The 19,977-nt window shown below is 39.3% G+C and overlaps 3 protein-coding genes across 3 annotated transcripts in view; 1 reads left to right on the top strand and 2 right to left on the bottom strand.

Annotated features, from left to right (window-relative positions):
- The window catches only part of cdk2ap2 (cyclin dependent kinase 2 associated protein 2), an 8,648-nt gene extending 3,766 nt beyond the window's left edge, over window positions 1-4,882 (top strand). Inside the window, exons 3-5 of the mRNA XM_084565932.1 lie at window positions 1,603-1,694; window positions 2,404-2,524; window positions 4,231-4,882. Coding sequence (XP_084422058.1) covers window positions 1,603-1,694; window positions 2,404-2,524; window positions 4,231-4,298 — 281 coding nt within the window. The 3' untranslated portion in view covers window positions 4,299-4,882. The remainder of the gene's footprint in view (window positions 1-1,602; window positions 1,695-2,403; window positions 2,525-4,230) is intronic.
- A 143-nt stretch (window positions 4,883-5,025) lies between these two features.
- aip (aryl hydrocarbon receptor interacting protein) lies at window positions 5,026-9,920 on the bottom strand. Its single transcript, XM_084565919.1, has 7 exons — window positions 9,804-9,920; window positions 9,066-9,248; window positions 8,784-8,972; window positions 7,423-7,599; window positions 7,201-7,342; window positions 6,357-6,586; window positions 5,026-6,257 (listed from the first exon to the last, which is right to left on the bottom strand). Exons 1-7 carry the CDS (start codon window positions 9,900-9,902, stop codon window positions 6,252-6,254), a joined length of 1,026 nt encoding a protein of 341 aa, XP_084422045.1. The 5' UTR covers window positions 9,903-9,920; the 3' UTR covers window positions 5,026-6,251.
- A 3,182-nt stretch (window positions 9,921-13,102) lies between these two features.
- tmem134 (transmembrane protein 134) lies at window positions 13,103-18,788 on the bottom strand. Its single transcript, XM_084574240.1, has 8 exons — window positions 18,462-18,788; window positions 17,780-18,027; window positions 16,562-16,629; window positions 16,384-16,470; window positions 16,225-16,301; window positions 15,714-15,758; window positions 13,565-13,618; window positions 13,103-13,474 (listed from the first exon to the last, which is right to left on the bottom strand). Exons 2-8 carry the CDS (start codon window positions 17,981-17,983, stop codon window positions 13,392-13,394), a joined length of 618 nt encoding a protein of 205 aa, XP_084430366.1. The 5' UTR covers window positions 17,984-18,027; window positions 18,462-18,788; the 3' UTR covers window positions 13,103-13,391.
- Window positions 18,789-19,977: the final 1,189 nt, after the last annotated feature.

The raw sequence follows: 19,977 nt of genomic DNA, 5'->3' as shown, positions 1-19,977 counted from the left end.
GCAACAATACATCATGATCACGGGAATCATTATAGATACACACCATGTCAGAATGGCAAAGTTAAAGATTTCAGTCCTGGTTGATTTTACAGCAGCTTTAGTCTGTGGTGGGAACAGAAAATGGAGTTTGATGCTACAGGTAATGGTAGAAAAAAATAAACGATTGTATTAATAAACAAATCAAGCAATGATTGATCCTTTTTCCCAATAATTCGGCGGGCAGCTATGGTCCAGTTTAATGCTGTACGTGGGATATGGGTCTGCAGACAGTAGGGCATGGTGAAAAGAGTTGTTAGAGGTCTACATCTATCAGTTCACTGTGGCTGCTTAAAAAAAAAATAATAAAAAATGGCCGCCATCTGTTGTTTTGCCACGTGTTTAATAATCAATAGAAGCCACAACATTATGACCACTGACAGGAGAAGTAAATAACATTGACCATCTCATGACAATGTGATGTTCTGCTGGGAAACATTTGGACCAGACCAGGCACCCCCATCCCGTAGGATTAACACTCCTTGATGGGAGCAGCCATCCCCAGCAGGATGCAGCCTGACACAGACACACACATAAAAAAACGGTTTAGGAACAACTAAAAAAAACATGAAGAACAGAACAAGGTGTCGACCTGGAGAAGGCGGTCATAATGTTGTGCCTGATCGGTGTATGTTCAGTCTTTGGTCATTGGACCATAGACTTAAAGGGGAACTCCGGCGCAAAATGAACCTGGGGTTAATAACACACGTGTACCGAGTTCGACCGTTCTCTGGTATTTGTTTTCATGTATTTGTTTTGTTAGTCAAATGTGACCAGTTTTCTTGCAAACCGCTATTTAGCGTATAGCGCTAGGCTTCGGGGCACACCGACACATAAAAAGAAATCGCTATTTCTATACCACTAACAAGGCTCACAATATCACCACACTTACACGGTAGCATAACTAGGGTCTCTACATGTAAACCGAAGCATTGAGAACTTTGCAAGTATACAGGCAGTTTATTAAAAAAGGAACACAGTACCGTTCGCGTCCGGCTCGCTTACCCAGGCGGGCGCCATCTTGGGGAAACTCAACTCTCTTTGTTCAGTGCTTCTCTATGCTCTCAGTGCTTTCTTCCGGCAACAGACAGTTCAGTTTCCCCAAGATGGCGCCCGCCTGGATATGCGAGCCAGACATGAACGGTACTGTGTTCCTTTTTTAATAAACTGCCTGTATACTTGCAAAGTTCTCAATGCTTCGGTTTACATGTAGAGACCCTAGTTATGCTACCGTGTAAGTGTGGTGATATTGTGAGCCTTGTTAGTGGTATAGAAATAGCGATTTCTTTTTATGTGTAGGTGTGCCCCGAAGGCTAGCGTTATACGCTAAATAGCGGTTTGCAAGAAAACTGGTCACATTTGACTAACAAAACAAATGCATGAAAACAAATACCAGAGAACGGTCGAACTCGGTACACATGTGTTATTAACCCCAGGTTCATTTTGCGCCGGAGTTCCCCTTTAAGTCAACATTGTGTTACTTCATTCGGTGATAGTCACTTCAAAACTCTCGTGTTATTAGTTCAGGCTAAAGTGTGTTATCTCTGCTCTCCTTAATCTATCCAGGCTCTTCGGTGCCCTCTCCTTCACTCCCCTCGTCGTCCAACTTTAGACCAGCGTTCAGTGACTTTGGACCACCATCAATGGGCTTTGTTCAGGTATGTCTGCAGTGCATTTGCTTAAATACGAACTAGTGATGTTTACCTGTAGAGTAGGGCACCATACAGTGTATACTTTCACTGTCACTTAGAGAATTAAGTCTGTATAATACCTGGTAAACAAAAGCATGGGAGATGTCACACATGCCTTGTTGTGTTTTGTTTCTATTCATCAAGCAAGAACACAGATCAAGGTTCAGTCGTGATAAAACATTCAAATGTACAACAATGATGTGATGGAAAAGCGCATTTGTCTCAATTAATTCACCTTCAAAGATTTTCTGACATTTAAAGTGGCTGCAGCAAAACACCGTTTTCTTTACTAACATCTGTGCTTTATTGATAAGTTAATATATACGGTGCTGAAAGCTGCTACTGTGATGCAGATGCAGGCTTATTGAGTGGTGAAATAGCCATGAGGCTTGATTAAAATGCATGTAAATGTAAAATCTGCATGTTTTTGCTGGAATAATAGAAACAAATGACTGGATGTCATTACAGCTCTGACTGCATCGCAGTGTAGAGAAGATTAGAAGAGAACCTTGTTACATTACACTATATGATCGTACCAACAGACCATGTTTTTGTTGAATTGGTATTCCTCTTCACATGTGATATGAATTTCCTCGTGTGATAAGCCATGATTGATTTTTTTTTTTTTTTTTTTCCTCTAATCTCGCAAAACATATTTGTGAAAATACAAAACCAGCCTGTCAAAGTGTCCCAGGGGTCCACCTACAGCGAGCTTCTGTCCGTCATTGAAGAAATGAGCCGTGAGATCAGGCCTACGTACGCTGGGAGCAAGAGCGCAATGGAGAGGCTAAAGAGAGGTATGTTTTACTTGTCCTCACATCTGTTGTAAGAATAAGTCATGTTTTTGTTTTCGTGTATTGTGACAAATGCCCCTGCTGTGCCTTTTGTGCTTTCATCATCCCGTGGTCGTGGAAAAGATGTTAGTCTGTTTGAGAAGGGTCAAATCATTGGCATGCATCAATCAGAGAAAACATCTCAGGAGATTGAAGAAACTACTAAAAATGTTTAATAATGAAAGTAAGAACATTTCCACTACTTTGTACTTTGTGAAGGGAACTCAAGGGATTGGGACTGAACAGCTGTGTAGCTTTAGGAAAACCACCAATCAGTGAGGCTAATCTGAAAAAAAGGCTTCAATTTGCTAGGGAGCATAAAGATTGGACTCTGGAGCAATGGAAGAAGGTCATGTGGTCTGATGAGTCCAGATTTACCCTGTTCCAGAGTGATGGGGGCATCAGGGTAAGAAGAGAGGAAGATGAAGTGATGCACCCATCATACCTAGTGCCTACTGTACAAGCCTGTGGGGGCAGTGCTATGATCTGGGGTTGCTGCAGTTGCTCAGGTCTAGGTTCAGCAACATTATGTGTCCAAAGAATGAGGTCAGCTGACTACCTGAATATACTGAATGACCAGGTTATTCCATCAATGGATTTTTTCTTCCCTGATGGCACGGGCATATTCCAAGATGACAATGCCAGGATTCATGGGGCTCAAATTGTGAAAGAGTGGTTCAGGGAGCATGAGACATCATTTTCACACATGGATTGGCCACCACAGAGTCCAGACCTTAACCCCATTGAGAATCTTTAGGATGTGCTGGAGAAGGCTTTGCTCAGTGGTCAGACTCTCCCATCATCAATACAAGATCTTGGTGAAAAATTAATGCAACACTGGATGGAAATAAATCTTGTTGCAGAAGCTTAATGAAACAATGCCACAGCGAATGCGGCGGTCCAACGAAATATTAGCACGTGTGACCTTTTTTTTGGTGGTGACTTTTTTTTTTTTGGCCAGGCAGTGTATTTATTTTGTAAATATGAAATGCAAGAATTCCCTTTTTAATTATGTTATTTTTCATCAGTTTTTCCTCTTAATGCGACTGAACCACAAAAGCTAGCATCGTAAAATGTTGTCCGTTGCTATGGCGTGTTTACTTACACCGTGCTTTTAACAACTCTGTAGATTTCATGTTGACAGTAATTTTGGTCGACTTCAGAAAATAGATGGCAACATGATTATGTGGATATACTGAAGCAGCATCTCTAGACATCAGGAGGGAAGTCAAAACTTGGTCGCATGGTGGGTCTAACCCTAACCAATGTCTTCCAAAGTCATAGCAAAGCTCAGAAAAATTGGCAAGGAGGCCTACAAACCTGACACCAGTCCTTTCTGGAGTGTTGGACTACCAGATCCTAAGTATATGTAAATGTCTGACCCGCTGGGAAAACGACATCTTTACTTTTATGCTGACATTTCGCAGTCTTAAAATAGAAGACAGTAAGTGTTACGAGGATTAAATGTCAGGAATTGTGAAAGGCTGAGTGTAAATGCATTTGCCTAAGGTTTATATAAACTTCTGATAAGCCTTGAAGCTACAATAGTCACATTCATCAGTTTTCTTGATGAACTGGAGCCGTTTTGTTATCATGTCAGACCTGGCTCTGTACGTTATGATTGTCATAATCTATCTGACCTTGTTTTTAATGTGTGTTGTCGTCTTTAGGTATAATCCACGCCCGTGCACTGGTCAGGGAGTGTCTTGCAGAGACTGAGAGAAGCGCCCGCACATAACCTTTTGGAAAAATCCCTTCACCCGTCGCCCTTTCCCTGTAGATGCCCCCGCCATGATCCTCACTGTATGCGTTACAGCCATTGTTTTCTTCTATCCACCTTGCTTTCTTTGCTGGCTCTTTCTAGGTGCAGCATAACCCTCTCGTGTCCGCCGCTCACCGCATTTCACCTCGCCCATTTTGTTTATGGCAAACTTTCATAAACTCTAGCTGTTGGGCGAATGCATAATGAAGTTTTATACCTAAGAAGAATGTGGGGAATTTCAAGCTACGGGTTAAAACATTTGTTTTTTTGTTCAATGATGGCAATTGACCAAGAGAGCTTTTCTAATGATGGAATCGATGTTCAGACTGCCCAATTCTCTAGCTTCTATTTTGAATATCGTTCTGCAACCACTGAATATTTTGAATATGACCCTTTTCCACTCATCCATCCTTATGTTTTCGTCATATTTTTTAGCGTAGAGGTTTCTCATTCCCAAGAACTCTATACATCTCAAGTCAGTTTGTTAGTATGGAAATTTTGTAAACCAGATTTTTGCAGTTCGGTATGTATATCTTAATTAAATAACTGAAAAACAAAAATCTCTCTTTGTTTGTGAGACAAATAAAATGGGTTTCTAAGGAATTAACGGGTCGATTTAGTCACAAATGTGAGAAATGTTGTAAAACATTTCTACAAAATGTTTTTCAATTGAGCCTAAATGTTTGTTACTGACCTTGGTACGAGCAGTTTGAAAAAGAAATGACTTTATGTAACCTTTTCAGGGAACTGGGGTGAATAAGTAAACTTAAATAAAGCTCTGAAACACTGAGAAAGGTTTGAACAGACAAAGTTCAAAGATTTTATTTTATTTTCAAATTGTCTGGAGGCGTTTAGCAGAGATGGCAAGCTGAGGATAAACACACATTTATTTAGTTACATGATCACAACCACAGTGAACACCTCATTTCTGCCAGCCTTCGGCTACTAGCCCACTGCTTCACATGAAGGGTAACGAGAAGCTCTAAGCAGGGAAAGGAGATACTGTGGGTTTAACAACATAACATACGCAGTGCTTCTTGCATACATGAATAAGTACATAGGAGAAAGCAAAGACAACACAAGTTTATGTTTTATATAATGATTGTCACAGACAAGTTTGTATTCATGCCACGCCTACCACGTGGTTATGGTGCTTCCACTGTGACCAGAATAGAAAAGGGGGGTGTTGCGGTGCGAGGCGTGCATGCGAGTACGTGATATCCCTTGTGCAAAAAAAAAATAATTAAATTAAATTTAAAAAAAAAAAATATCAGATTTTCTGCAGGGAGGGCATTTGTGTCTAAAACTGGACTCCACTGTGACGTCGTTGAGCTGCAGCTACAAGGATCATTTTAAAGGTTTAACCAGCAGCTTAACTCATATTTCACAGAACGCAAGATAATATGCTTCACCTACATGTCACTGAATCAACTGGTGCTGACATCTTCACGGCAGAAAAATTCGTCATGGAATCAAAAGAAAATCTCCCTGCAGCAAATCTTGTGAAACCGTTTTGCCGAGGTTAATATCATGTAGGACACCCACGACTGGGAGCACGTCATTTACCAAGAATATTTTAAGTCTCTGAAAACTTAACAAAGTGAAAAAATACAGAGCTCCGGTACAAATGGTTCTGCTGGCCTGTAGAGATCTACGGTCAGGTTTCTATGGGGTTTGGACTTTAATAAGTGAAGCTGATAATATCAACATGTTCTAATCAAAGCCTTCATTTTACATTTACAAAGAGGGAGCCGAGTGGAATAAGGCAAGAATGCACAAATTGCGTTTGTGTGTATGTACCACGGAGAGCCGGATGTTTGAGTGTTTGGCTTGGGTGCATGGACAAAACTAAAACACCACGAGTGTCTACTGTTTCTCCCCCATCTTGAAATTCATTGGCATCCTCTTGTGTCCAACCCATTAAGCGATTCAACCCTGTGAGGAAGGCAAAATACAAAATTATTATAAATCAAATAAAACATCTCAATTCAACATCCATGAAGTTGATGAGTGAAATTAGCAAATTGGACTGACTGTAGTGGCAGTGGCTGGTGGAGTGTTGAAGTCAAACAGGCCTTTGTAGCGACCCTTCTCCTCTTTCTCCTTGGAGCGGATCCTCTCCTCCATGGCCCTCAGCTCCTTGGCCACTGACGGCCCCAGAGAAGGGTCCAGATCCAACACCTTAGCAAAGTCGGCTCGTGCCTCCGTCTCGTTCCACACAGCAGCGTGGGCTTTGGCTCGCTTGTAGTAGGCCTTCACGTTATCTGTTGGGAAGAGCAGCAGGTAAACAAAAAGACACCAAACCGACGTCAAAGGCAACAAAAGCAGACTGTAACATCTCCTGAAACCACTTGTGTCTTGAACACATTGCCCAGTGGCCAGCCTGTACATGCACCGATCAGCCACAACATTAAAACCACTGCCAGGAGAAGTAAATAACATTGAGCATCTTGCGCATCAATGTTCTGCTGGGAAACTTCTGGACCTGGCATTCGTGTGGATGTCACTTAGACATGTACCACCCACCTAGACCAGACCAGGCATTGACTACAAAAACATTGTGTAATTTGTCACAGTGAACAAAGTTTCTGTAAACTATATAAAAAGTCGTGAGTTATTACACAATTGAGTACAATTTACCTGTAACTATGGATGAAGGACGAACTAAAGAAGAAATAACAAGTGCAGCCAAATAAAGCTCTTCATTGAACCTTGGTATTAAAAATATTTATGTCATTTAGTGTTTCAGTGGAGACGGAGTAAAGTCATGCAGCAGGATTCACTCACATAGACTTTACGCTTTTAAAGATCTGCTGCCTCTTTGAAATGACAGATGACTGACAGAAATCTTTCATCTTCACCAACATCAAAGCCTTACCCTCATATTTGAAGAGCAACGAGGTGCAGTGTTCGATGACTTCATAGTACTGGCCCTGCATTAACATGCACTGACAGTAGTTGAGGAGTAGCGGTGTGACCATGAGGTCCAGCTTCACCCAAGCTTCATCACCAGGATGCTCCTGAAGGAACAAACACGAGTTAGGACTTTCAAATTCAAAACACATGATGCTAATGTAATCGTCCATTACTGTCCCCCAACCTTCATCTGTAGATTTTTGAGGCAGGCTATGCCATTGTAGTACTTCTCTGCTGCCTCCTTAATTTGCCCTTGTTTGAAGAGCACGTTGCCTTCCTCATGCATCTGAGGCACAAGGTCAAGCTTCTCTTTGTCCGTCATGGCCCACACATCCAGCTGAAACGATCCGGGAGGAAGAACCTGAGCACACAAAGAGACAGACGCTGTAAACCTTAGAAAGACAAAGCAAATCTTCATGGTTGAGTTAAGGTTCACCCAGAGCTGTAAGGCCCTTTATATTCATCTGTCTACATGTCCATAGAAACTACTGCACTTTTAACTTCAGTATATTTATCATAATTTTATAAGGTTTTTTTTTCAAACACATGAAGAGCTTAAAAATATGATATAAACAACAGATTGGCAACTATTGAGAGATTTTTTATTTTTCATATTTTATTTTACTTGTTAAACATTTCATGGTTCCAGTTTCATTCCCTACTTGAACTATTTTAATTTAGTTCAAGTTCAGGTTTGGACTGCTCGTTGGACAAAACAAGGTTCTTGGACTCAGTATTTTCAGACTGTTTCAAACAACCTAAACATTCAAGGAAATAAAAAAATAAAAAAAAATCTACCAACTAATAATTAGAAAATGAATCTTTAAAACAAAATAACAACTAGCTGAACAAAAACTCTTTTACAGTGATGTATGACTAATGAATACATCAACTGTAGTAAATACTTTTTTTTTTTTTTAAAACATACTTTCATTTATGTAAGTATCAAGTATTTAAATGTAAAAAGCAAATGAAAACCTTTTAACACCACCATGTCATAACAGACAGCACTATACCTAATCCATATAATACAAGGATAGGTGACTAACAGGCCTTGGCTCCAACCTAAGACCAAAGTATTAACTAGAACTACCAGCTCACAGTTTAATCCTTCATCAGCCACTGAAGTTTACGTCCATGAATTTCATCACATGGTGCAACAACAATCACCTGAAGCTAAGTATCTGCAGTACCGATGAGCTGGTAGAGGATTATTAGAGGAGCAGGAGGACTCTGTCCTGGTTGTCATCCAGAAAGAGGAAGTAGAGAGGGCGGATATTTATGTTTTGTGATGAATTAGCACGTGAACTCTTGAGTTCCAGACATACTGTGTTCATCAGAACAAGACGGATGGACCGTTAACCCGAAAACAACGAAAAGTTTTAAATTTAATGCAGGACAGTATTACTAGAATGAATTTGTTTTCACCTATTAAACTGAGTGAATATCTGTATTCTAACTAAGATAGCAATAAAAGGTATTAAAGCTCAGACTATAATAGCCCTAAATGCAACCAGTTACCACTGTTAAACTCAGACTTCTCACCTGCAGCAGATCGATGGTGAAGACGAGAGGCTGTGGACTGGCTTGAAGATGATCCAGGTCTTTGTGGCCGAGAGAGTGATGGGAGTGGATCTGGGCAATCCCGCAGCAGTGCCTCTGGCCTTCCAGAGGGTCCTTACCGGCGCTTATGTTTCTCAGGGACTGGGACACGAGCGGGTAAAGTGACGTGTGCTGAGGAGCGAGAATACAATCAGAGACAATGAGCAGCACTGAGGAAGACCAGGACAGTTATCATTATCAAAGCCACTACGGCAGCACACTCACCTTGACGTCGCAGGTGAATTCTGCAACTTCGCCTTGTCTCATAGTGATGATCACTCTTTCCCACACAGCTAGTTTAAACTTCTTGCCCAAGATGAGCTCCATAGGTTTGTTCTGCCCCCCCATGGTCCTGGAGTCATCCAGCACAGTGCCATCACACAGGCTGGTGCGGTAGTGAAAGACCACCTGGTAACAAAAAAAATGAATTAACTTGTGAGTCACGGACACCATTGCGACGCCATCCTTTCAGGAACACAAGATCAATGCAGTTGATTGATTGTTTTTACCAGAGACAACTGAGAAATCTGCACTTCCCTGACAGGCCTATAGAGCCTCCGCACGCCACTGTATTCTCAACCAGAGTTTATAATTCTGACCAATCACAACAACGGAAATTTGATTGACGTGCTACGCCGACCAATCAGCATTCAAAAACAACGCCATCCTGTCCCGCCCCATCTTTTTAGCAGATAAAAAAAAAAATAGGGGAAAAAATGGTCGAAGCTTTAAAACAGAACAATTAAAATCTTAAATCGTATCGCCACGAAGGCAGCAAAACTCACAGGCTTGTCGGTGGTGTCTGCAAACAGACGGAATACGTTTTTCTTATCACTGATTTTGACCAACATGCTAGCAAAGATAGACCCGCTGATAGCATAAGCTAACGTGCCCCGTCGCGTTTCTTAAACTAATTCAGAGCCTTGGTCTCAACCCGCTCAGTCGTCGGCGAAACATTTTTACCTTGGTGCCATTGGGAAAGGACGACAGCTCTCCTTTACCAGGACTGATCAATTTCTTATTTATTCCTTCTTCGAGTAGCTTACGTGCCTCTTCCTCCATCCTTGACCGAGTGTCAGTGTACGGAAAATGCCGATGTTAGCCGAAGCCAGACGTTTCGTAAAACGTCACTTCGGAGATCGGACGTCAGATTCCAGAGTTTAGTGGAAATCAGACGTTTAAGACTGAGTAAGAAAGGAATCTTTTTATGGCTGTTCATTTTGTGGGCGACTTACTGGAACGTCTTTGAGCATATGATATGCTATGTGAGACATCACATATGATTCATTTTTAAGTAAAACAACTTAATCATTTACCTTGGTTGTAAAAATAAGAAGCTCTGCACTATTATTATCCTCTTAATTAGGAAAATGTCATGTTCACAAAGCAAAATGATCTTAATCAACCACATTTTTAAGGTTATTTCTTACTGAAATGTATATATACTGGACTTGGAATCCATTAAGCACAAAAGAAACAAGAAACAACAAAATATTACCTTTTTATTACCATATTAATTAATACAGAATGGAAAATATCCAAGTAATCTGCACATTCATTTATGAGAATTCACATTATTAAATGAGTCTTAGTTCACTGCATGAAGAATTCATTGTTCAACAGCTGCTTTTAAGTTTAATAACACCGCAAGAACGACACCCTGCCACCAGTGTTTAGTTCAAGTGTACTTAGACTTAGACTTAGATAAACTTTATTCATCCACAAGGGAAATTGCTTGGTCACAGTAGCAGTAACACTCTTAAGAACCACGGATAAAAGAAAGATTAAATAAGATAAGATAAAATAAAAATAAGTAAATTAAAAACTAGTAAAATAAAATAAAATAGTATAAGCAAAATGTACAAATTAGCATATTAGTATATATAAATGTACAAGAAATAGAGATAGAAGAATATATATTATATACACAGGGATGACAGTAAGGTGCAATAGTGTCCATTACCATGGCTAACATGGAGTTATCTGTTACAGAAAGGTGAGTTGTTGTACAGCTGGACAGAAAATGGTATGAAAGTAGTCCTGTAGCGTTCAGTGTGGGAGCGGAGCTGGATCAGTCTGTTTGAGAATGAGCTCCGCTGCCCCTCTATTGTCTGGTGAAGTGGATGTGATGGATTGTCCATGATGGAGAGCAGTTTGTCCAGTGTCCTCCTGTCCCTCACTGAGACAAACGTCTCCAACTCACTGCCAATGACATGACCAGCCTTTCGGATCATTTTGTCTATCCTACTTATGTCCTTTTTGCTGGTGCTGCTCCCCCAGGTACTTATAGTGGTATAATAATACTTAAGTATTATTACAGAAAACAAGACAATTACAGTGTCATTCAAAGCCACTCAAAAGGCTAAGGAGTAGATTTTCATGGTAATCCTCAGACTTATTAAGAGCCAAGTCCAAGACCTTTAAGTATTTAAAAATTGCTGTCTTGACACTTTTTTTTCTTTTTTTTTTTGCCAAGGATTTGATCTCATCTGTCACTATTTTTTATTCGGTACAACTTCAAAAGAAATACGCTATATGGATTCATTTACCTTAATGCAGGTCAGTTCAAGAGCAATTTTACTGCAGGGACAATGTCCCCTTTAGTCAATGTGGATACACTACATTAATGCAGAGTCCCTGCATCATGCACTGAATTCTTTTCATTACAGATACAAGCTGATTTAATATATGAATGAAGTTTGAGTACCACCTGTTTCACAAGTATAGTTTAAATCATTCAGTTTTGTCTGTGAAATGATACCAGCAGGTTAAGTATTCATTTTCAACTGTTAAATTTTAGACTGACTTCCTGATTCATTCTCCACAGGCCTGGCAGTTGCGAGGCCTACTGTCATCCCAGTAGGGTCATCTAGCCCTGAGTGTAGCATCAAGAGCGTACATCACCTCATAGAAAAATAGCCGTGGTTTTCTTCCTGTAAGCACCATAGTTCCCCTAATATGAAACGACACTTGAAGAGCCATTGTGTTAAGAAAAAGAAGTGGCATTTCACTGAAGTGATAAGTTCTTGTGCCCTCGTAGGTGTAATAATAACAGTAAAGAGTGGGAAATATTCAGTTCAAGCCTTTCACACCCACACTGTACCCAGAGGAGGAAAATTACAGTTGTGTAAAGCCTTTTCTTTTTTTTTTTTTGCCACATTAAAATTGTTACCACAGGTACATCTGTTCTAGTGTTTGCACACAGACGAGTGTTAAAAACTAATCACCTATTAGAAGACGAAGAAGTCTTATAGCCCTGGAAGAAGTTTTATAACCCTGATGGGTTTTCAGGGCTTTCTTGCTTAAGTGTCAGCCTGATGCTTGTCACAACTGAGCTGTTTAGCATTTGAAAGCAGAAACCAATTACTTAACCTTTTGTACTTTCTTAGTAGAAAATAAAATATGTCCAAACTTTGGAATTTTGTGAATGAATGGAGTCAGACACATAACCTCTCAGAGCAAGGCTGCACGAGAAAACAGCAGAAAGTCTGAATGATTTTCACTGAAAGGTCCAGTTAATAAGAAATAAAAACTGAAGACGCCTCTTTCACTTTGAACTACGGGAGTACTCTCTCTTATTTTTTAGTTTTAGTTTTTTAAAGTGAGTCAGATGTGAAGGTTGCAGACTGAATTCATCTTATTAAACCATTCTGCTGTTATTTTTACCACCAGGATTATTGATTGCATCCTAAAGGTTATACATTACATTCTGTGAATACAGCACTTGGCCATACACTCACTTGCCAGTTCATTAGGTACACTATTGAAAAGTAATGAGTTCTAATATAACAGTCCTGCACTAAACCTTATCTTCATGAACATTATGGTATTCATCATTTGAATCAATTTCCAAATTGATCATACGCTGTTTCAACATGAACTGAACATTTCTATAACAATCATGAAGCTACGATTCAGTGCACGACTGTTATATTAGCATGAGATAATTTTTTTTACTAGTGTAGCTAGTGTTTTAGCAAATGCACGTATTTCTCTATGGTTACCATACTAAGCTCTGTTGGTAACAGTAACTAGACAACCAGCAGATGGCAACAGTCCCCATCACTCATCATCTGAAAGCATGCTTTTCACTGAATTCCTTGAAGTTAAGCTTTTACTTTTACTTTCTGCACAAGTAAATTTTAATCTAAATTTAGCTCAATAAATTGAAGACACTTTGCCTCTGTATTGAGCTTTTAAGGCCTTGGGCTCAGTCACAGCTTTGACTTCACCCTAGTCTGTTTCGCAGCAAGGCATTTCACTAACTCATCTGACACAAGTTAAAATATACAAAGACTTTATTGTAATTTCACAGTCATTATTCACACAACATGGAAAAAAACCAGGCAAGACCAATTTCTGTTTTAGTGTACACATACAGCAATATCAGTTCATGTAGTGGAAACATAGTCATGGCACTGAGTGGTTGAAGTAGCAGTGGTCATTACAATGACAAGAAAAAACACACACGTGACAACATCTTTTTCTTTCAGGTGACAAAATACAATTCATTTTGGAGAAGAAAGAAAGAAAATCAGTTAAATGTTAGTGTCATTTTTCAAAATAAGGTAGGTAAAACAGTTTGAAGCCTCGTCTACCACGGACAGCACAGCTGATGTAGATCACATGGTACACTGGTGGGAATAAAAGTGAATTAAGTTGTTTACCGGCACAGTCAAAAGTCAAGTTATGATGTTTTATCACGAAACAGATCAGCAATTTACCTCCAGGGATGAAGAGAAGAAATCCAGGTACAAAGAAAATAGCACTGGAAACACCTGAAGGGAAAGTTTGAAAGTGAAGAGACATCCATAAATACTTTAGAAAGCCCTTTTATATATATTTTATATTTATATATATATGTAGGGGGAAAAAAACCAAGAGAAATCAATGGAGTTGACAAGATGATACATAGTCCTGCGTAAAAGTATTTATGCCTCCCAGACTCACAGATATGTAATATTGGTTCATTTTAACGAATAAAGAAACACCAAAGCATAACATTTCTTTTTAGAAATATAGAAAATTCTGAGGTAGCACAAATACTTTTAAGCAGCACTGTAACTGTGTATCATCTGCACATAGATAAAAAGATATATTATGATTAAAACTAATTATGTGGCCAAAAGAAATCGAAATCAATCCTTGGCGTGAACAACAGGACAGTTTCATGAAGGAGAATATGGTGTTGCCCGTTAGAAAGACACGAAATGGACTAAACTGTAATTCTAATGGTGATGAAATAAGCAAGTAGCTACAAATTCAATAACAGTATCAATGTTTCTGAACGTTTGACAAGACAACAACTCACATTTGATGTTTTTGTAGACGAAATGGCTCATAACGCTGGGTGTACCTTTTTACTCCCAATGAGGTCGACTCTAGAAAAAGGCTCTAGGTTTATGCGAGTACTCTGAGACAATAGTTTCCCTAGAAGATTTTACAGCTAAACTGAAGAGTAGCACCTGCTCGTACAGCTGTCGAGAAAAGGCGGTGGAAATGATCTCATCATCCTTTTGCACTCAGCCCGATGACATTTTCCTTTTATGCTATGGATGTGATGGTTTATCTAAAGAGCACATTTATTGCTTTGTCTGGGTGTGAGAGGAGACACTCTGCTCAGAGAAGCAGGACGTGACTGATTAAAAGTACTTTCAGTATGTCTACCAGAGACTGAAGGTCGTGAAACCAGAGTAGTTAAGATCAGCTATACACATCAATTCACTGGGAGCTTTTGATTTTATAAAAGGTGATGTTTTTTTAAAAAAAAAAAAAGGCTGATAATTGCGCTGAACTGAGGTGTCAAAAGACACAGTGTTTGGCTTTTAGTACGTGCATAGTCAAAGGTGTTTTTTGCACCTTAGATACATATTAGAGTCATCTGATATGGTGCAAAGGTTAGGAGGCTGATAAAGCCCTCAGCACTATACTGAGGTATTTGATGCTGAAAGACCAAAACAGATATTACCGAGAGAAACTAAGACTGAGACTAGATCATATCAGCATCACAAGTACAGTAGACAGAGGTGTATGTAAAAGGTGTAGCTGTACTCAGTACACATAAGAAAATGTAATTGATGAGAAGAAACATCTCATTTAACACATGTGACTTATCATTAGGAGGTCTGACATTTAAAATATCAAATTTAATCTCAGTGGGAAACATAAACAGACTAGTAGATGACATTTTCTGTGCTGTCTGTCTCCTGAATATTTACAATATTAAAATATATTTGCAGTGGTCTGTGTTTGGTTCCGTCTTGTGAGTCAGAAGCTGTTCTTGAAGACAGTTTACTTCAGTTTTTAACTCTTTTAATTTAACCATAATAACCCAAGGTTCCTGTATACACATTGTCCTAAATGCAGCACTACTTGGCAAAAGAAACGTAACCCGAGACAATCATTAATTGCAGAATTTGTTTGATTTATCCAAACTACAACTGTCCAATTTTTGAGTGCTATTACTTATTTAGCGTGTTGCTCCTGTGTACTGCTGGATACATCATATGTCGAGACACTTCATAAAACTTTAAGGTGTTTATTTTTAGAAGGAGAGGTGTTTCAAAATATTGTGATGCAATCCAAACCAAAGCTCTGTTCATTCACATTAGTCATAAAAGCGAACACGGCGGTCAGACTGGCCTTGACGACTCAGTTTAGAAACACTGCTACAAAGGGATGTGGTGCTTCTTCTCCACAACCCAAACAGTTACATATCCACACATATACACGTATGCTTAACCATCACATAGATGTGTTGTTTTGTCATTTTATGTATTTGTATGTTTGTGGTTTTGTATTTTTTGTTTCTTTCATCTTTTTCTTAAGTATTTTCACACATCCCTGCCAAAAGCTACTCAATAGTTCCCTTACCTGCATTTGGATTCAGCTGTATGACGACACCTGTGAAAATAAGAGCTACAAGGAAACAACACAAAAATGCATAAATGAAGATGCCACTTTCTATTCTGACAAAAAATCGTGTTCGATCCCTGAACCACTGCGGGGACAAAGTTCACTGACTGACACAACACTGAGCAAACTACCTGGTGTAAAACAACAAGTATCTGGAGCTTGAAAAGAGCGTCATATGAAGCGCTCTGTCATCATATTAAAACGTCTATGTGCTTTTTAAATATTTAGATTTAACTATAATTTTATGAGATTCCTCCAAGTGAAAACCGCAATAAATTAATTAATTAAATCACTTAGCCACCTACACTTAGAGTGACAGTCATTACAGCATGATTTTATTACACAAGCTATGACAGAAATAGAAAATAATCAGAGATAAACACGACAGCGGGTGTTATCTTTAAAGGAGCAGGAGAGCCATGACACAATAGTCTGTTCATATTTAATACACCAGAAACATATGACTCACCAACTCCAGTGATGAGGAGGAGGAACGAAGAAAGAACAATTCTTCTGTTTTTCTTCACCAGCGGATGAGACACCCACCTGAGAAACGAGTGTTTTCAAAGTAAGTTTAAAGTGTTTGGAACCATTTCTGTGTGTGTGTGAGAGCGATGTCTGACTTTACCCGCAGCAGTGTGCAGAGAGCTGGGTGACAGAACTCAAGGTGCTGAAAGACCACTGGGAGCTGCAGTAAGACAGGGTTGCAGGGTCACTGTGGAGAGAGCACAAACAGAGCTGATCTCATATTCAGAGCACAGGATAAGAGAGAGAAAAAAAAAAAAACATCATATCAGGACTCCCACCTGATTTTGAAGAAGTTATTGAAAGAGGAATTGCCACTGTTGCCCAAGGCGTCTTCATTTTCCAGATTCTACAGAAACAATGGACAGCAAGTGAAAACAACTAAAAAAAACAAAACCAAAAACACCAACTTGAGCACTTACTCCGATCAGCCATAACATTATGGTCATAATCACTGGCTGAGTGAATAACATTGATTTTTTTCCTTATCATTATGTTGTAAGTGTGCCGATATATTGGGCAGCAAGCGAGCATTTTGTCGCTCAAGAAAAACTCAAGAAAAAGGATTAGAGTGACTTTAACAAGAGCCAAACTGTGATGGACTGATAACTGGGTCAGAGCATCTCCAAGACTGCAGCTCTTATGGGGTGTTTCTGATCAAGACGGGTGCAGGGAAGCACAAGTGGTGAATCTGCAAAAGGATCATTCAAGGATTCAAGGATTCAAGGATTCTTTATTGTCATTACGACACATGTTGGTACATGGGAAGGAACGAAATTGGTTCCTCTGGTCCCGATTCAAGCCATAAGTAAAAAAGTATAAATATAGAATATAGAATAAAATTAGCTATCCAAGTATTGTACAAAATAGCAAGGTGTGTATAAATATAGGCGGTAAAAGTATCAACACTAAAATTTAACTGCAATGAATGACCAGTGGTATTCAGTCCTGTACCATTGAGGTCATGCTTATGGTCCAAGGCTCATTGAGGCACATGGGGAGCGAAGGCTGGTCCGTGTGATTGGATGCAAAAGCAGAAGTTAAATTTAAATACTTCCAGGGCCCTGGTTTACACTGACCAGGCATAACATTATGACCACCATCCTAGTATTGTGTAGGTCTAACCTTGTGTCTCCAAAACGGTTGCGATTCATCAGAGAATGGACACGGGCCTACTGAGGGTGTCCTGTGGTGTCTGGTAACAGAATATCATTAGTGGGGGACTTTGCATCCTATGGGTTGAGGGGAGGGGACTCTGTGGATCAGGCTTGTTCCAGTGCATCCCACAGATACTTGATCAGTTCGGGATCTAGTGAATTTGTCCTGCTGCCATCAAGGAGTGTCATTGCTATGGGGTGGGGGTGCCTGGTCTGGTCCAAAAGTTTCCCAGCAGAACATTGCATTGTCAATGTTATTTACTTACTCCTCCTGTCATTGGTTTTAATGTTGTGGCTGATCCGTGTAAAGCATAGGTGGAGTGTGTAGGTGTGTATATGTACCTGATACTTTAAGTTACTGTGCTCAGGAGAGCCGGCGGCGGCGGCAGGAGAGGGATGAGTCTGAGGCTTGGAGAAAGTTAGAGGTCCAAACGTCATCTCTCCTCCTTCTCTGTCCTTCCATCCCTCAGTGTCTCCGTCGGACACAGCTCCGTCCTCGTCTCCCTCCAACGCGAAGGCATCGTCGATAGTAAACTGCGTTGCCATGGTGATCGCCTCTTACGCCCTGAGGTCGTCCAGCTTGATGCTCACTGTGGTTCAAGAGTGAAAAAACATAATGTAGATCACAGGAGGGGAAAAATAAATACGTCTTCTAGTATCATGTAGTGTTAACATTAATGTGTGATAAACAAATAGTGCTCAAGTTATGGAGCTAAAACTCAACTTTATGGAGTTTTCTTTAGCGTTTACGTTTCCATTTTAGCTGGTATTTCTCTTTAAACGTTTTTACATACCTATACGCACTTTAAATTACCAGGGAGCTGCATGTGATAAACTTAATCTCTCATCTTAAATGGCGTATATAAACTAATAAAGTCTTGCCACACTGACTTGGCCTGTACGTTAAAGCGGACGAGAGCAGAGCTAACACAATAAACCAGCAGCTAACGGGCTCTGTTGTTGGTCTCAGCCATTGTTTGTCCTCTTTCCGCTCCTCGATCAGATGACCAAGAGGAAAACTTACTGTCTTAAGTAAATCTTTTCTCCACCGAGGCGAAACTCGACTTCAGCTTCTTTACAAACGGGTTACATATTTCTACGCTTTGTGACAAGTCTGTATTTAAAGCGTTCCTACAAATCTTTAGTTTTTTATTTCCTTGGGTGAAAAAAAAAAAAAAATCGCAGTTGTAGAAGTTTGTTCTCCGCTTTTTCTAACACCCGGCACTCGATTACACACGACTGATTACGCCCAGAGAGAGCCGTCTGGCTGTGTCAGCCTACTTAATCGAGTGTCGGTTTATCGATCGACCAACTGCATGAAGCAGTGTAGTAAAATAACACCATAACACGTGTTTGCACTTTTTAAACTTTACTCTGTTAGACGAAAGTTAAAATAGTGGAAATGTTACCGATTAAAGGTGTGTTCAGGTTGAGTGGGAAATTTATGTTTATGGATAATTTACCAAACAAATACACAACTGTTATCATGTAAATGTGTAGTCATGTAACGATTGTCACTTTTACCATAAAACTCGAAAGATAACGACCAATAAAATGTTGTTTTGCAACAATTACTGAATAACAGGTCCTATGTTCTTTAAAACAATACAATCATTAAAACCCCTCAATTAGTTATTCGTAATAAAATCATTTTAACAACTACAGAAAATGGCATGCACACTACTATAACATGTTTTTTGTTGTTGTTGTAGTTTGATAAAGAAAAACAACCAAAATACTTACAGGACAGGGACAAATCAGTTGGTTTTACTTTAACATTTCAATACGATGATGGGCAACATGTCCAAATGAAATGTCCACTGATATTGTCAAGTCAAGACAAACAGGTCACAAGTCGGAACGAAGTTTGTGATGTTCTGTTTTCAGTTAAACAATATCTGAGTATTTACATTTGTAAGATCTTCTTACTGATTTCCAATCTTCCAATTCCAAGTATCCAATCACAATGTAGCTACTTAATCATTTTAGACAATTTAATAATTTATTTATTTATTTATTTATTTTGTTTTTTAGTTTCAAAGATTCATAATGACAACAGGAATGTCAGTAAGTGTTTATATATATATATTTACATACATATACAACTTTGCTCTGTTCTTATATTAATATTGCACAGTGGACATGCTAATGAAGAAGAAATACACATCAACAAATTATTTGAGTAAACACACTCATTTTACCTGAGATCACCCATTTACATCAATATTAGGAGTGTATAATTGTTGTTGTTTCTTTTTTAACTGTGCAACAAATGATTTTTTAGTTGTAAATAAATGAAGACACCAAAACCTATTAAAGTTTTTAATAGAAATCAGTATTTCTCTCATAAATGCACTTAAAGAGACAGACTAAATTAACTCTGTGACACTGAAGTTCTCTGGCAGGTGATACGACAAATACGACAGCAATGCACCGTTTTCTGCCAGTTGGCACATTCTCAGCTTGTATTTCTCCTCCACTAAGTGCGTAGTGACTCTCTGTGCAGTAAACCACGCTATGCCTGGTAAAATCAGACACTT

The sequence above is a fragment of the Chelon labrosus genome (genome assembly GCF_963514085.1).
Source record: "Chelon labrosus genome assembly, chromosome: 2".
Classification (NCBI taxonomy): domain Eukaryota; kingdom Metazoa; phylum Chordata; class Actinopteri; order Mugiliformes; family Mugilidae; genus Chelon; species Chelon labrosus.
The sequence above is the reverse complement of the archived record's forward strand: the minus strand, read 5'-3'. Positions and strand labels throughout refer to the sequence as shown.

Excerpts from the sequence above, each read along its gene's own strand:
- aip (XM_084565919.1), bottom strand. The coding sequence starts at position 9,902 with ATGGAGGAAGAGGCACGTAAGCTACTCGAAGAAGGAATAAATAAGAAA. Across the intron at positions 9,249-9,803 it reads CCTTTCCCAATGGCACCAAG|GTGGTCTTTCACTACCGCAC; the intron begins GTAAAAATGTTT and ends TTTTGTTACCAG. Across the intron at positions 6,587-7,200 it reads GTTGCTCTTCAAATATGAGG|ATAACGTGAAGGCCTACTAC; the intron begins GTAAGGCTTTGA and ends TCTTCCCAACAG.
- tmem134 (XM_084574240.1), bottom strand. The coding sequence starts at position 17,983 with ATGGCAACGCAGTTTACTATCGACGATGCCTTCGCGTTGGAGGGAGAC. Across the intron at positions 16,471-16,561 it reads AATAACTTCTTCAAAATCAG|TGACCCTGCAACCCTGTCTT; the intron begins GTGGGAGTCCTG and ends CTCTCTCCACAG. Across the intron at positions 16,302-16,383 it reads CTCTCTGCACACTGCTGCGG|GTGGGTGTCTCATCCGCTGG; the intron begins GTAAAGTCAGAC and ends CTCGTTTCTCAG.